At 46.2% G+C, this 16790-nt stretch overlaps 1 protein-coding gene across 3 annotated transcripts in view; it reads right to left on the bottom strand.

Annotated features, from left to right (window-relative positions):
* Nucleotides 1-15622, bottom strand: part of ZNF423 (zinc finger protein 423) — a 236474-nt gene extending 220852 nt beyond the window's left edge. For 2 of the 3 annotated variants that reach the window (XM_087740671.1, XM_087740672.1), the window contains exon 1: nt 14909-15622. In XM_087740671.1, the coding sequence (XP_087596797.1) occupies nt 14909-14948 (40 nt within the window). In that variant the 5' untranslated portion in view covers nt 14949-15622. The remainder of the gene's footprint in view (nt 1-14908) is intronic. The other variant, XM_087740673.1, reaches the window with a different exon arrangement.
* Nucleotides 15623-16790: the final 1168 nt, after the last annotated feature.

Here is a 16790-nt window from a genome sequence, read left to right as displayed (position 1 = left end):
CAAATCCAAATATTATGACCTGAACTATAATATTGGTGTTCCATTTCACTTTTACCTATCCAGCATCTCACAGCATTTAATAAATTCACTCTGCTCTCCAAGGGACAAATGTTATACCCTCTTTGCATACAATCAAGACAGAAAATATGGAGAGAAAAAAAATGCACATGCACATTCATCAAGGAGCTGTGGCAGAGGTAGAAGAGAAGGCAAGAGGGGAGAAATCTGACTCTGAGTCTCTTCTGACAGCCCGGAGTATCTTACTGTTTTCCAAACTTTTCATTCTTTATTATCAATAATTTGCTTGATAGCAAACCTAGGTGCTTGTCACGAGCCACAGCCCAGCGTGCTATGGCCATGTAAATACAGAATAAAAAGGCTGCACAAGACTGAAGTGATTGAGGAATTTTTTTTTTCTGATATTCTCAAGCTAGAATCAAACGCAAGTCAAAAACGGCATGCTGAATATATCTACCTTTAGGCATGCGCTTAACTGTAAGTATACGAGTAATCCCAACGGTTTCAGTTTTGGGGATTTTAATAGTTGTATGGTTTTCATAACTACAGGAAAAACCCTTTCCAACAAACTGCCAGTGTGACTCCCTGTTGTACTACACCACAATTACTGGAACATATTTGGTATTTCTCAAGAGGTTCAGATAATGAAGAATCCTCCAAATTTTCTATTAGCCCAAACTTAGGCATTCTGCATCAGGGAGTTAACAGCAGAACAGACAATGTATGTTAGGTATTGCAAAAGAGAGAGAAAGAGAGACAGAAATATTTATAAAATTTAAAGCTTTTTTTTTTTTTAAAGTAAGGTTGTTCGAGAGCCCAGACTGCAGCCCAACCAACGCTATTGCACAAGCATGCTGAGTTATTTAAAGATCTTACTCTCTTTTATTCCTTTACACGAGACAACATTTCTTCATATTTTCGCACCACAATGTTTTCCTATTATTAATCTTGTGCAGATTTGGGAAAACACACAAAAAACCACCCTATTTTATTCTTTGATGTGTTATTGGTTTAACATTGAATCACAAGCTTCTACTAAAAAAACCACATCAGTTTACACTTACAAGGAGATTTTTTTAAAAAGCAAGGAAAGGTACAATGTTGTGGTTGCTTTGGGGTTTTTGTTTGTTTGTTTTTCTTCTTGGCAAACAGCCAATTCTTTTACTTCCTATGACTAAAAATAAGCAAGGGGAGGGGGGGGCAGGGAGAAGATAGGTCCTCCCAGCAGGGAAGGCCATCGAAATTTGCCACATCAGAAATAATCTAAATAAGAAGGCAAACAAGCGCAAGCCACTGCCACAACACTAAAGTCCAGGCCAGCCACCAGCTGGGTGGGGCCAAGGACACCGGGTGTTTTGGGCAGCAGAGGCTTTGTCCTTCGCAAAGTCATTGCTACATTACAACTCCAGAAACGTGAACCGGCCTATACATGAGGTTACAGGACACAGTGGTGTTTGAGTCAACCATAGTGAAAATTCACCCGTAACAAAAAAGCCCGTATAAAGTAGCAAAGAGAGCTGGGATTTACCATCGTATCTCCTGTCACCCAAGCATGGGAGACAGACCAGGGTCTGCCAAAGGACCGGCTGGTGTTTAAGTGCCAGGATTAGCCGGAGCACCCACTTGGTGATGCGCACCCCATGGTGACACAGCCTATGGTGCAAGCTAGAAGAATAACAAATCTCCTTTTTTCTTGAGACACATAATCTAATTTCTTAGTGCCATTATTTCCACTAAGTTAGAATAGAGAAGAAAATTGTTCTCCAGCAATGCTGCCTCATGCGAGGCTGCTGCCAGCAACTTCCACCAGCACAGGAGCAGTGAAAGGCACTGGCCAAACTCTGATCTCTGGGTGCCTTCCTTCCTCCCTGCAACACAAGCTCTCGCTCGCTCGCTCTCTCTGCTTTGCATTGCTTTCAAAGCACGGCTTGCCCGCTTGGCTGGGATCCCCATCCAGAGAGGGATGAGGAGCAGCGCCCAGCCACCGCGGCGGGACACCACGGAGCGCTCCACAGCTCACACCTCCACTGGGACACACAATTCTCACGGGAATGGGAGTGAGCAGCGAGCAGTTGTGCAACTTGAGTCTATTCTTCATCACTTTCAGTGAACTTCTTCAAGCTGTGCTCATGTGGTTTTGCATTCTTCACTTCACCACAGATTCGAGCATTTGCTTCAACAACAGTCATTTCATGGACCCATCTGCAGGGGTTTTGCGACCTGCCCATCAGCCCAGTGCAGATGCGGGCACACACCCAGGTCCCACGTGAGCAGCCACGGTCCAGCCTCCCCAGCAGAGGCTGGTTTCACAAAGGTTTGACCCAAACCGATGGCACCTGAACACTGCCAGGAGGATTGCCCTGCCCTGCACTGACACGCACCAGACCTGTCCGCGGTCAGCAGAGAGCTACGGGGTTACTCTTCTGATGGGCTGGTGGGTAAAATCAGCTCCCAAGAGTCCTTTGCTAGGTAAGCAGCATAACAAGGAGCCAGAAATGGAAGGAGAGCAAAACCCATCAGATCAGCCCTCACCTTGTACAGCAATGGGGACAGCCACGGGACGGTGCCAGGCAGCCAGGAGGCAAAAAACAGAGTTTCACAGGCTGAGCGTAAGGTAACAGCAGCCCCAAACTGACCAGGATTCATCTCCACGCTCCCTTCCAGAGCAGTGGTGTTTAACATATGCTGACTTGCAGACTGCATTTAAGCCAGGGGCTGGTGTGTGTTTTTCCAACATGGCAACATCAAATTAAAAAAAAAAAAATCTTCAGAAGAAAACAAACCTGTTGGGATGTGGCAATAAAAGAAAATCAAGTCAAGCCAGCAGTAGACAGTAAGAAAGACAGAAGAGCAGATAAATTCCCTCTAATAAGAGCACCAACAGTCTTCAGCTTCCCAAAGCAGCGGGAGGATTCCACGGTGTCTCCTCCTTGCCATTGTCTCGGCAGGTCCCACCATGAGCTGAGCGGTGGCCGAGGCTGGGCTCTGGGCACGCCACCCCGCAGGCAGGCCGTGTCCTGCCCCTTCCTCCCCTGCCTGCTTCCCTCCCCGAAAGCACGACTGACCCAGGGAGCTCTGCTAACACACTCCAGGGTTATTGTTATGTTCTCCATAACTGCAAGGACCAAAACCAGCAAAGATTCAAGGTAGGAAAAACCAGTAAAGAGGCTTCCACCTGGGGAGGAAAACCTACCTGTAGGTATTCCCTCAAAGCAAAACACTCTCAAGCTTCCCAAGCTCCAAGGTAGGAGAGATGCTGTGGGAAGGAAAGCAAAGCTGCTAAAGGGACTCCACTGACATTTTCACAGGCTTACAGATGTTAGGAAGAAAACAGGAGAAGGAAGGCAGAGAGGACAGCGTCACAAGGTTAGTTATGCACAATAATACCTTCATGTAAGACAGGATTATTTCCTTATATTATTAATCTTCAGCTGCCTAATCAATACAATCACTCAGATACCATGGTGAAGGGCAGCTGCCTCTACCCAGACGGGGCAGCTATAACAGCAGCAGCTGCTCTCCTGGGTGGGGGGGCACTGGGAAGAGCCAGTTTCCCTGCCGGTCCCACAGTTGGGCTACTTTTCCTTCAACCCATCATCATCTGTCCATAGATTAAAAATCAAAGTTCTAGACTTCTACCCCAAGATAAGATTTCATTCGGTGGTTTGAGGTTTGCTAGGAAACAAGCTGCATTTGTCAGCTAGGATACCTGCCATCCCTGGTGCTTGGACAAATACGCACAGTGGAAGAGGCTGTAGAATGTGCAGCCACACAAGACGCTATTCTCCAAAATAAAATCTGTAGAACAATTATTGCATTTTTTAAAGAATAATTTAAAGGGAGTTTTCCAACAGCATTCTGAGTGACAGCACAAAGAAACAAGTTTGCTTCTTTTTTCCTCAACATTGCCGGACAGAAAGCTTCGAGCAGCCCCTGCTCTGGAGGCAGCCAGGACCTCCCAAGTCACTGGAGACAACAGTTTCTCTACCTGCCTTTTTGTTTGCTCAGGCTTTGCGCTGCTTTGGCTTTGCTCGTGCCAATCAGACAGCAGCAGGTTTTAAGCCACCGGTCTGATGTCTTCAGCTGTGCCACTGACAGCTATGACATGCAGAACGTTTCTTGGATGGCCGTGTGTGGGGATACAAAAACCTCATTTACAACTTGGCATCTCAAGGAGGACAGGGTGGTTCAGCAGCAGGTGACAAATTAAAAGCTCATTTTTCTATGCATTTTCTTTGGAGCCACATTTTGAATACAGACCCACTGGCAAGGAGGAAAAATCATAGCCGAGATACCTCTTTATGAAAATATGCATTTGGTCTTTGGGCAAATTCCTGGTGCATGTCAGAGCGCCCCGCAAACCCTGCTCGCGGGAGATCCGCCTGCCTGCCACTAACAGCCCCAGCACTGAAGCGGCATCTTTCTGCCGGTGGCAGGGGGGTTTTGTCCCCCCAGGTCTCTGGAGCAGCAGCTCCTGCTGCAGCCAGGGACACCCGGCTACGCAGCCTGGCAGCTCTGCAGGCAGGGCTCGGCAGCTCCCCGCTCCACAGCACCCCTCGGTGCACCGGAAACCAGTCACACCACAGCTCTGCCAAGCATCTCTCAGGGGTGGTGGGTTTTGTTCGTTTTTTGTTTGTTTTTTTCTCTCTAGACCCTCACCTTTAAGTTCAGGTTTATTACTGATTTACTTAAATTGAGAAGAATAAAAACAGAAGCTCTCTGTTGAGTGTTTATTTAAGACCAAAAATAGTAACCAAAATAAACCAAATGGGAGCTTTAAAACAAATCTCACTTATCTGTTATCAAGCAGGAAAGAAATTAGGAAAGAAAACACCCTTGAAATGAAGGGAATCAACTCATACACAAGCATTAGGTGAGACTCAGTACAAGAGCTGAAGACAAGCACTCACAGTTTCATTTTAAAATGGCTCATAATACCATGCTCCTAAAGGATGCTCAGAATTAGACTGAAAGTACTTCTTTATCTTTAAAAAAATCACGTCAAGGTAACAACTTTCTCACCCAGAGTTGCCTACTACATTCCCCACAAAGTATCACTGCCAGAAACACACCATTTTTGCCATATAAATCTAGCATAAACATAAATAAGGTGCAATTCACACACAGCCCTCCTTCTCTACTTCTCCATCCCAGTATTTTCAATACTCTGCCACATCCCACATGCCCTCTGGGGGAACAGTCTGGTCAGTAAAAGCAAAGAAATTATGAAGGGCAAGGCATGCCATTTTCCTAGAAATAAAGGAGGCCACGAGCAATTTATCCGGCTGAAATGCATCCACAGAATTCAGCAATAAATAATATACAAGCTTAGCGTTACTATGTAATCCAGTATATCTTTACTCATGTGAGTAATCTAATGAAGCAAGAGAAATTTGAGTAAGAGCTTGAATAAGTAAATTAAAGCAAAGCTACATTTACCTATCAAGCAAAACAGCCAGAAGGCTGCTGCTTTTTTCAGAGCAGAAGGCAAGCTTATGCATCAGAAAAACTTCCTTGCATTTTGCAACCATGTTAGTTGGTCTAACAAAAGATACTACCTATTCCTCTAGACCTTCTCTTTCACATACATGTGAACATACATCATATATTAAATGCCTTTGCGTGCATTCACGTAAGAAATGTTGAAAGCCTACTTTTTCCAATTGCCACCCTGACCTCTTCTTCCCTCCAAAACCCTGAAAAATTAGGAGTCCTCACAGGCCAAGTTCAGATGCTGCCACGATCATAAAATAGTTGAAACTTCCAGAATTAATGACTGCAATCACAGCTGTCCTCAAAGTTCACTATACTAAACAGAAAACAACTACAAACCACAACAAATACACTCCTCCAGACAAGAAAGCACTGTCACTGTCTATTAAGAGCAGAAAAGCTACTTTGTTTAGCTGTTTCACGTTTCTAGTGTTTTCTTTTCTGCTTATGTTTAATCATACCCTTTTCCATGGAGTTGGAGTCACTTTTCAGATCTGTTCCTTCTCTCGGTCTTTAAACTAAAAGTTAAAAATAATATAGATGCAGCTCCAGGTAAGGAAACCTCTGTGCCAAAACTTTGCATCTCATCGTCAGGCACCCTCCATACTCAAACGCCAGCAACAGATTTCCTAGTTCCCTATTTTATTTCCATCTTTCTCTGTTTAGCATTTCTGCTTCCTCAGGTATTAAGTTCATCCTTCTACCATGTGTTTTCTCTGCCTCTCTTTAGTTTTCCAGTTTGGGGGGACAGGAGATTAAAAGGATACAGAATCACAGACAATTTTGCTCACATAACTCTGTACCTGCTTACATTGACTGATGTTAAGCACAACCCAGGTCTCTTTGGTTTCCCGCAGTGCCATCGGGGTGCTCCCACAGCACTGCTGCACCCTCTGCACCTTGAACCTTCCCAGTGCTCTCCTAGAAACGCCCCCAGCAGCAATCGCACAGAGCCAGCAGAAGAAGCAGGAGATGCTCTCTGCAGCATCGGATACCAAGTGACTATTCCCATCAAATCTCTTTGCTTCTCTTGCTCTTTCAATTGCAATGCAAGAAATGAGAATAAAACCCCGTCCCACTAAGGTCAGTAAGAAACACTACCACCAAAACAAGACAGGGGTTTCACCCATGGCTGATATAAGCCTAGGGCTACTCACAGTCCTCTAACACCAACAGGAATCCTGATTAACAGTTCTCCAGCAGATTCAGGGAGTTCAGGCTTACATTTAAACATGCAATCCAGCTCCAATTAGCGTCAAGGGGAAAAACTGCACTCACACTAAAAACTACGAAAGTGGGTCCTAGATGCTGACCCAGTGAAGGACTTCATCTCTGCATTGCACCAAACACCCTCTTTTCAAAGGGCACGGCAAGTCTGTCTTCATCAACATTATCTTCATTACCGTTCAGTTCACCACCATGTGAAGCAAGTTCCAGCAATCACCAGGTGGAGGCTTGGCTAACCTGCCTCAATGGTAACCCAGAAAAACCTCATTCCAGCCAGGTGAGGATCATCAAGAAATGAGCAGAGCTGCTAATTTAAGTATCAGTCCTGTTGGAGGTTGCCTGGAGCCTCACCCCCCTCTCTAAATTACCTGTAGGCAAATGTTACCTAAACCCAGTAACAGCTTCTGTGAGTCCAGTCAATTGAGTGGTTAAACTTGTACAGTCAGCAGACAACCAAGGGAGGCATATATTTTAATGGTAGATGTGGAAACAAAGGAATTTTGATTAGCCTTGGTCCTGGAGGGGGTAAAAATACTGGTTTAGGATTTTCCCAGGATATGCATATTAAGAACTTGTCTTTTTGCCCTCTGTGTAATTTTTTTTAATATTTGGAAAGCAGAATTAGGCCACATTTGACCAAACCTCCAGAGCCTAGCAGGAGCCAACAGTTACTGGAGCACAGTGACTTGTACTTTTACTCATAACAGGATTTCACTAGTGAGCAACGCATTTTCTGTAGCGCTATCAGAGGCTTAAACAAGCCATTTCTCTACAAGCAGGGACCTCTCCCTTCGCTTTGCTTTAAAACCTGAACGCATTGTTTACTTTCTCTAATATGAACTGGAAATGACTTCTGTGTAAAGAAACTCCAACTGTTACACTTCTGAAGCAGCCTTCGTTATCAGTACTAGACTCGAGGAGAACACGACTGCTGGTGATGCTACAAAGAGAGCCAAGATCAACCCCGCTAGAAATTGCCCAGGAGAACATGCAGGTAGGGTGGGTTTAAATGAGACCACGACTGAGATTATTCCACCCCCAGCATACCCAAGCGAGCCCTTCAGGTCTCCTGCGCGGCCTTTATCCAGCAAAGGAAAGGCTCCTCTGCCACAAAGGCTGCCTTACATTTGTACTTGCCACTCTGCTGCAGTAGCAATAAGTCCTTTACTGTTTGTTCAGCTCTTGAAAGTCCTGTAAAGCATTCACCATTCACCTGTCACACTGCACAAACTGAGCCCTTTGAAATGAAAATCTAAAAGTAAACGTGTTAGTCAACGTCTGCTGCTGCAACAAGCGTGCCCGACACCAGCGCGAGCCTTCAGGCAGGTAATTCACTTCAACACGAGACTGGCGAACAACAGTATGTTTTATTTAATTAGGATGAACAGAAGAGATAAACCTCACAGCAGGGCGGGTAATGACAACATTTCAAAAATAATTCATGCCCAGGTAACAAAAGGGCAAATTTCAATTACATAAAAAGCTAAAAAGTTGACTTAATACATCCAAGGGGGAAAAGAAAAAAAAATTAATAATTGCACTGCATATGATTAACAAGTGGCATTTACAAGCTCTGCAAATTGGTCTTTCTGTTGCCTAATCTGTGGCTAGAAAGAAAAAGGTTTTCTTTCTAAGCAAATGCAAACAATATAATGAAGCTACTTATCGCTAGATTCAGATGGGTATTGCAGTGCTATCCGAAATAAGTCATACAGTGGAAAGATAATGCCATACACCAATTCACTGTACCGCAACGAGATTTGTGAGCCCATTCTGAACGGCATCACCCAGTTTCCAACCCCATCGGGTCCCTTTGTTTGCATTTTAGAAAACAAACCATTGCAAGAGGTCGAAGCTCGAGCCTTCTGTAGCTGGAAATGTCACAAGAGACCATTTAGTCTCTGCACATCCTTCTACTCCCTAGAATAAAGCGACTCCGATAAACCGCCATAATTCACTGCTGCACATATATAAACATCTAGGTGTTGTCAAGACGATGTAGTACTTAAAACTCGCATCACCTTATTTGTCTAAGAGGACAAGGAACCAGCTTCTCTGCATTTACTAATGGACATCAGGAAAGAAAATGCGCAAGAATCTACTTCTGGGCTCTAAAAGTATGTTGAATAAATGCACACACTACAGAGAGCTCGGAGCTGGTCCTCACTTGGCTCCAGCTCCCACCCGCACCCTCCGAGTCCATGTCCACCAACGCGCGCACCAGAACCAGACCCTCCCCTCCACCACCATTTGTCAGTCAAGATTTAGCAGGAGTCTGTAATAGGTTTTATATTATTAGTATTTCATTACTCCAGCGCATTTACTAGGATACGAGGGAACATAATAGCCATCCTTTTTCAGAGGCATTTAAGGAGAATACTGGTGCAGTGATGAGGGGTTGATGTAGGCATTTTTATAAGACAGTTCAATTATTGTGGGCAATTAATAATCTTTTGTTTAAGAGAATATTATAATACATGAAGAAGTTTATTATCTTTGAGAGATTGCAGGCTAATGCATGAGACCAAGAGATTATTTCTTTTTTAAAAAAAATGCGGCTTGCATTTTTCGAATGTTGTAATCCACTAAAACTGATTTCACAAATTGGAATTGGGAGGGAAGATAGAAATTAACTAGTTCAGTAAAAATAACTGAGCAAACCATTAAGAGTGCATTTATCAAAACAGAAATAAATATTAATTCTTCAGTATGAGAAAGTATCGCCATTCACAGAGCCAGCAGGTGAGGTAGGTTTTTTAAAACACTCACTATAATAACGGATCATTGGGTGCCACCCCAAGCACTTGGCTTAGTTAATTTAACCAGGCTGAAACCACTTACCCAGGTTTAACCTAAAAGTTAATTTGGCACCAAGCAATAGATAAACCCAAGCCAAAGCCCCATCTATGATAAGACAATTTGTTTTTACACAAGCTTAATGCATCTACAAAACATCATTTTTATATCCAATTCAGAGGATGGCATGAACATCTGCTTTCACTTCAAGACATTAATTTTCAATTATTGAAGAAAAACAAAATAAATCCTGACAAATTACTGGTAACTGTGGAATCTTTTGTTACTCTATTAGTTTATAATAGTAATTTAGAAATCCTACAATTAACATCCTAACAAGAGCTCTCTGATTATTTTTTTGCACGTCATCTGAAGCAATTCAGCAGTGAATGATGTTCTTTAACTTGCGCTGATTGTACACAAATATTTTTGAAGAAAAAAATAGGAGGCGTTCTCCGAGAGCCACTACCATTGCATGGCAGTTGTTTTTTGTCGATGGCTTTAGACGTAGCATCACTAAAAAGATGAGATTTCTATTTTCTCCCCGTTCATATTTAAACCTTTTGCATTACCTTCCCCACTCTTTTCAATTTTTGGCCACGTTTATTCGTTATATTCGCCGAGACCAATGGGAACAGGCCACAATTAAAAGGTGTTTGCACACAGGCAGGAGTTTCCATCAGTAAAACCAGTTAAATACCACCCAGATCCCGTCCAGGAAAGCATACCGGAGGGAGAGAAAGGCAGGAAAATGGGACTTGTGGAGTTCAGGAGAGAATGCTGTTAGGCTTGTGGCAAAATACACAGGCAAAAATTAAAAACTGCAGGCTAATCCCTGAAGGCAGTGCTCAGTATACTGCATGGATTCAAACGCTCTCAGGGCACCAGCCCCACAATGAAACACCAACATCTCCAATTATTCCTAATCCCCCAAAAGCTACACTTGATAAAGAACAATCAAGAGCGTAATCTTATTTGATATGAGTTTTATCAATTTTAGCTGCTGCTTTCACTGTATCAATAAAATTCCACCGAAACTTGAATGAACTGTAAAATTAAAGGATAATCGCACAAGTCTCTTGTATTTGGCAATTATGATTATACTTGTCAAAATTTAATTTGTAGAATGTACTGTTCCAGTACCTTCAGGTTCTTCTCTATCAACTGGGAAAAAAGGAAAATTATATCTTTAAGACAAGTATGAAAGACATTGTTACTTCCACAGTCAACTCTGTAACTGAGCTCCGACATTGTATAATTGACTTTGCAAGCAGAACAACAGCAATATAACAAAGAAAATGTCAGTGTTTTCACAGCGCTAATCTATAGCACTAGGAGGGCCTCCTGCTGTCAGCCAGAGCTGACAATACAATAGCTTTCAAAGGGATATTACCATCACGCTTTTATTCTTGACATCAATCAAGACAAAGAGAATCCTTTTCACGAGACATTCAAAATCAAACCTTTGTATGAGCAGATAGGTAAAACAGCATTCCTTTAAAGAAGATCATTCATAGCAATCAACTAATTGGAACTCAGCAAATGGTTGAAGTATTTTTATTTACTTTGCAGATAACGAAGTAGCGAGCAACCCCCCTTTTCTCTTCCTGACTGACACAAATGAGGCAGGTAGGGTGTGAATCAAAAGTTTCTATCAGCATTTTTTGCCCACCGAAAGCAAAAAAATATGACAGCAATTCTGCAACTTCAAGTAGGATAACAAATCTAGACTTAATTAGTGCATTCTTTTGCAAAACAGTTTGATTACTGACTAGCACGTTTACCCACAGAATACCCTTGCAAGCTGACAGCAATTTGCAGAACTGTCAAATTCAGCAACCAAAGTGCATCTGATGCTTAAAACCTTGTGCCAACGCGAGCCCAGTCCCCACAAATTGCAGTTGCGTAATTCCTCAATTACAATTACATGGGACTGGAAACCTATGAGTTACTGTTACCAGCATCTCAGCACTTCACAGAACCGCTTCCAAAGGCCCCAACTTGTAGGATGAGAAGCTACAGTTTAATCGACGGGAATGATGAACGCCTGCCTTCCTCAGCCCCCACAGCCGACTGGGTGCCAGCCGCTCCCCGGAGCTGGCAGCACGCAACAAACTTTTAAGGACATTGGTGTTGATATCACTCCCCATCACTTGTAACGGGGGACAGACAGTGTGTTTTGATGTTCACAACTGTGTTATGGTTCTGGGGTTGAAGACCACGTGGTTTTAATGACACTGAGTAAGGTACAACTCTTCCCTACAGACAACGGATAAAGCCCTCAGCAGATAAGGTTACTGGCAGCAGGGCAAAAGAAGGGTCTGTGCCAAGGAAAATTACTTGCACAGGCTTCACCTGTGATGTGAATTAAACCTTCAGAACAGGCCGGTGGTTTACTCCACCACGGCTACCACCACACTGTCACTGAAGCGTTTATTTTGTAAGCCAACAAAGACTCAACTCCCCCTACTTTTACTCCGTCCTCATCGATCTGAAACAACCTTCCTTTAAGCCAAGTAGAACTTTGTCCCCAACCACCAGCTACGAGGTTAGTATCTCCAAGTTTGCACAAAGTAATGATCAAAACAAATCAGCGTATGGTATTGCAAATCTCAAATGCCACATCAGGGGAAAGTCCACAGCTACTGCTGGAGTTACAGCTGCAGGAACTACTGCAAGTTTCTGCCAGGCTAAACCTGAGACCTGATAATACAGCACAGGGGCCACATGACCTGCGGCTTTGCTGGCATCCACGTTCGGTTTGCAACCACTTCATTTTAAATAACGTGCGTCTAAGAGTTGTCAACATCTGATACTTCTGTCAAAGCCGGTCGCTTCTTTAATGTCAGACAGCGTTGCTCCCAGTTAACGTGCAGTCAGCTTGCCTTCCTTTTGCATGCAGAATAATCCCTTTCATCACAGGCACAAACTGATTCTATTTTAGTGCATAATCTTTCTGAATGAAAAAGGATGCACGAATCTCAGCAGCGGTTAATAAATAGCAAGGCTGCTATACAAAGTGAAACAAATATATGGAAAAGAGAAAAACGGTAAATTATTTTAAGTCCTAAATGCTACACATATATCCACGTAATTTATGCTTGTTTTCTTCTCAGTTGAATTGGGAAACCTGTGACCTCAGAGTGCCTTTATTTATTACATCTCAATTATTTCCATGGAAACGTGTACTGTGGCAATCTACTGGGTTGCCAGCTCCCTAGACCACAAAATGTATATGACGGACTTTTTAAAAGCAGATGATATGGATGAATATAAGGAAAGGAAGAAATTCTTTATGCTACATACATGTATGAGTTGCCTCTTATTATCCAAAATTTCACCCAGACTCAGCTCATTCCTCAGACTCCCTGTTACTCAGCTCATGCTAAGACCTGTAATTTACAGCCAGCTCATGCTGAAGCTGAAAACACATTTTTTTGTGCCTAGAGACTACAGAAATATTTAGAATCTTTAAAAACTGGGCTTCACCCAGCTCACTGTTGCAAAGACCTTCTAGATATTTCTACATTACAGGGATAATGTTTCCTAGCTATGACTTGCCAGTAAGTTACCTGCTTCAATTCATAAAAATGCTCTTGTAAATAGTGATCAGTTCTGTATTAGAATTAGGGTCACAATTTCATTATTAAGCATCAACCCCTCGCGAAAGGTATTGCCACCTAAAAAGTAATGAGGTAGAAAACAAATAACTAATAAATGGTAAATATGTAACGTTATTATGGCACGAGATGTCAATGTTTACTAACTGAGCTTCTAGAGCAAACACGGTTTTCACTGGCATAGAACTATTTCCCGAACGTTAAATGTGACACTTTAGCATAGAAAAATATTTTAAACTCCAGAGGCCTGGCCACTAAACGTGCTCCCCTCATCGGAGGGAAGTCATGACCCGAGGCCTGCACCACTGTTCTCAAACTGCGATCCTTTTAGTTTCAAACAACGTCTTTCAGAGCATCCCCTAGAAATAGCTCTAGCTCTGCCCTTTCTTCTGCCCGCGGACTGTAACATTCATCTACCAATTACTGAAGTAGCTCCTTTAGCAGGGATTGTCCGGGATTGCAGAGGGTCACAACGCCACGCTGCAAACCTGCCCCACAGCACAATGCTAAAAGGTACTGTTAGTCTGGGGAAAAATGATGAAGGGTTTTGTATAAAGATGAAGGACTGACTTTACAAAAACTTCACAAACATTTGAAGCACGTACGACTTACATTGCAGTCATCTGTTAAGCAGTGGATATTTCACAAATAATATAAAACGGCCCTGGATGGGGTTTCAATTTGTTCTTTAGCTGGTCGATTAACTGCATGCTAATTTTGTCCACCCACAAGTTATTTAATTACGAACGCTTTAGACTTTTTGTTTCATCTTTTGGGCATCCGAAGTTACGATCCTTTTGTGCTTCTACAACAAAGCCCCCAGACCACTGAGTTTGCGACTTCTGCTTTGTGCAGAGGACAATACAACCTTACCCAACCCCAGCTAACCTCCTCGTGGCTGGGAGCGAAAGGCTTCTGAAATCACGCCTTCCCATCTCGCACCAATTCACTTAAAAGTCAAAAAGCTGGCAAGGCGTGCAATACGGCGCGGGGCTGGTCCCGGCCCTCCCTTTACGTTTCGCCAGCAGCTGTTTTCTTACGGAGGTAAACGGGAGGTTTTAAACACCCCTTCGCTGTGGATGGTGAAGAATACGCGAAGTTTAACGTTTAACCTTTATTAATGCAGCTCTTACTAAATTCGGCTATTGTTTCTTCAAGCCCAAGCAAGTTTTCAACCCTTATCTAGCAAATCGGTTTTAATTCTCCCCTTCTTTCACCACCCTTACGCGCATTGGACAGCGGGAGGAACCAGACGGCGCTACCATTCCCAATCATAAAGAAACATTCATTTCAAGCTAACCGGCTAAAACACGAGTGTGCTCCATTCCTCCCTTCCCCAGCCCACTGATGCGCCGCCGCACCCGAGCATCACCGCGAAACTTTCCTCCCTCCCCGCCTCAACCATGCTACCGGCTTCTTTCATCAATTATCGCGACACGTGTCGCCAGCGAGTCTCGGCCGGCACCGCGGTACCCACACACACGCACACCCCCCCCCCACAGGAACGGACGGCGGGCAGGCGGGCTCCCCACGCGCGGCGAATGCCCCGCGTGGGGAGCCCGCCCGCCCGCCCGCCGTCCGTTTCGGGGGGGGTCTCCGCCACCACCGGCCCGTATGGGGGGGGATTTGCAATCCCCGCCAAGCCGGGACCCGGCCCTGATTGGCCGCGTCGCGGCGGCGGAGGCGGCGGCGGCTGCCCGGGGCCGGGCGGCGGCGGCGGCGGCGGCGGCGGGGGCCGGCGGAGGATGCCTTACCTTTCACCGAGCGGGGCTTGGCTTGCTTCCTCCTGGACATGTCCGGGCGCCGTGGCTCGTCCTCCTCCTCCTCGTCTTCCTCCCGTCCCTGCCTTCCCTTCCTCTCCCTCTCTCTTTCTGCTCCCCCCCTCCCCAACCTCCAAACTTTGCGAGGCGAAGCGGCAGCAGCAGCAGAGGGATCGATTATTTGATTTTCTCACTTCTTTTGCCTGTTGCAATGCGGCAAGTTCAACTCCTCTTTCCACCCCCTCGGGCACCTTCTCCCCGGGGAAAAAAAAAATTAAAAAAATAAAATCACAGGCGCAACAGTTGCAGTATTTTTTTTTTCTTTCCTTTTTTTTTTTTTTTCCTTCCTTCCCCCCCCTTGGATGTGCAAATACTACCGACGCAAAGCGAGCCCGGCCCGCGCCCCCACCCGCCTTTTTGTTCTCTTTAAAGTTTGCAGGCGCCCTGCAGCTCTCAGTCCGGCTCGCACTTTCGGAATAATAATAATAAAAAAAATTAAAAAAAAAAGGCAAAAAAAAGCAGAGCCCTGCGCGGGGTCCCTGGGTTTGGGGTGGGGGAGGGCGCGCGGGGAGAATTAAGTGTCTAAACCCACGGCGAGCACCGGCCCCGGCGCTCCGGGGCGCTCCGGGGGTGCGACCTCGTTGCGATTTTCCTAAATCCTCCCCCGGCCGCGCTCGGCCCCCTCCCTCCCTCTCTGCCCGCTCGCCCCCGGCTGCCTCTCCCTTCCTCGCCCCCGCCGCTGGCTGGGGAGGGCGACGAGTCCTTTTTTATGCTGGCCGCGGGGGCCGAGGGGCGCCCGCCCCGTCTCCCCGGCGCGGCGCGGCCGGCCGTGCGCGGCGCGGAGCTGGGCGGGCGGGCGGGTGGGCTCCCCGCGGCCGGCCGCGCTCGCCGCCGCCTTCCCCTGCACGCACGCACTTCGCGGAACAAGGTAAGTGCTTCTTTGCATCGATGCCGGGGCCGCTAGCTGCCTCCATGGGTTATTCGCTGGAAGGTGGCACCGCTCCTGCCTTCATTGCTGCCGCTGCTGCCGCTGCTGCCCTGGGTTTTTATTTTCTTTAGCTCTCGCCAGCCTCCCTCTCTTTTCTTTGTCCTGGCTCCTTTTCCTCCTCCTGATCTTGCTGCTGGGGCTGCAGTGCAGACACACATAATAAAGCCAGGCTTGGCTGGAAATGTAGCTGAGTCCCAGCAGGAGGATGTGAGGAGTGGAGTCCCGGCGGGGGAGCGCTCTGATCCCGTAGGGAGCCCCGCGCAGCCTGCGCCGATCAGACGGAGAGAGAGCCAACAGCACCGAGCCATGGACGGCCCGGGAAATACAGCGGCCGCCCGCAAAACGCGGACCGCCGCCGCGGACCGGACTCGCCGCCGCCGCGCGGAGCGGCGCGGAGCGGCGCGGAGCCGCCCCCCCCCGCCCCGCCCGCCCGGCGCCGGCTCCGCGGCCGGTCCCGCAGCGCGCAGCCCCCGCGGCGGCGGGGCGAGCTGCCTGCGCTCTGCGTCGGGGGGGCGGCGGGATCGCCCCCAACGCGAACGGCTCAGCGGCCGCGGGAGAAGTTGGGGGTGTAACCCCCCACCCCCTTCTGGCGCTCGGCTGCTGCCGGAGAGCTGGCAGGGAGGATTTATTTACTTTGCCTTTCCCAACGTGTTAAATTTAGCAGGAGCTGGAGTCGCCTGCGCCTCTCTGCTGGGAAGGTTTCTTCTAGAAAAATCCTAAGTGTTTTTAAACTTGCTATCCCGCGGAGCACTGGTGCCAAGTTATGAATGAAATTGCTCAAGATCAACGCTGGGTGAGTTTCTTCTCCCACTCAGACGGGGCTTGTTTGGTTCACACGGTCTTCACCGCCTCGTAGGAGCAAGGCGCTTCTGAGGCTTCATTTACCGT

The sequence above is a fragment of the Nipponia nippon genome, unplaced genomic scaffold (genome assembly GCF_047370975.1).
Source record: "Nipponia nippon isolate SJK-2023a ecotype South Korea unplaced genomic scaffold, ASM4737097v1 scaffold_7, whole genome shotgun sequence".
NCBI classification, from domain to species: domain Eukaryota; kingdom Metazoa; phylum Chordata; class Aves; order Pelecaniformes; family Threskiornithidae; genus Nipponia; species Nipponia nippon.
This window is presented reverse-complemented; position numbering and strand designations above follow the sequence as displayed.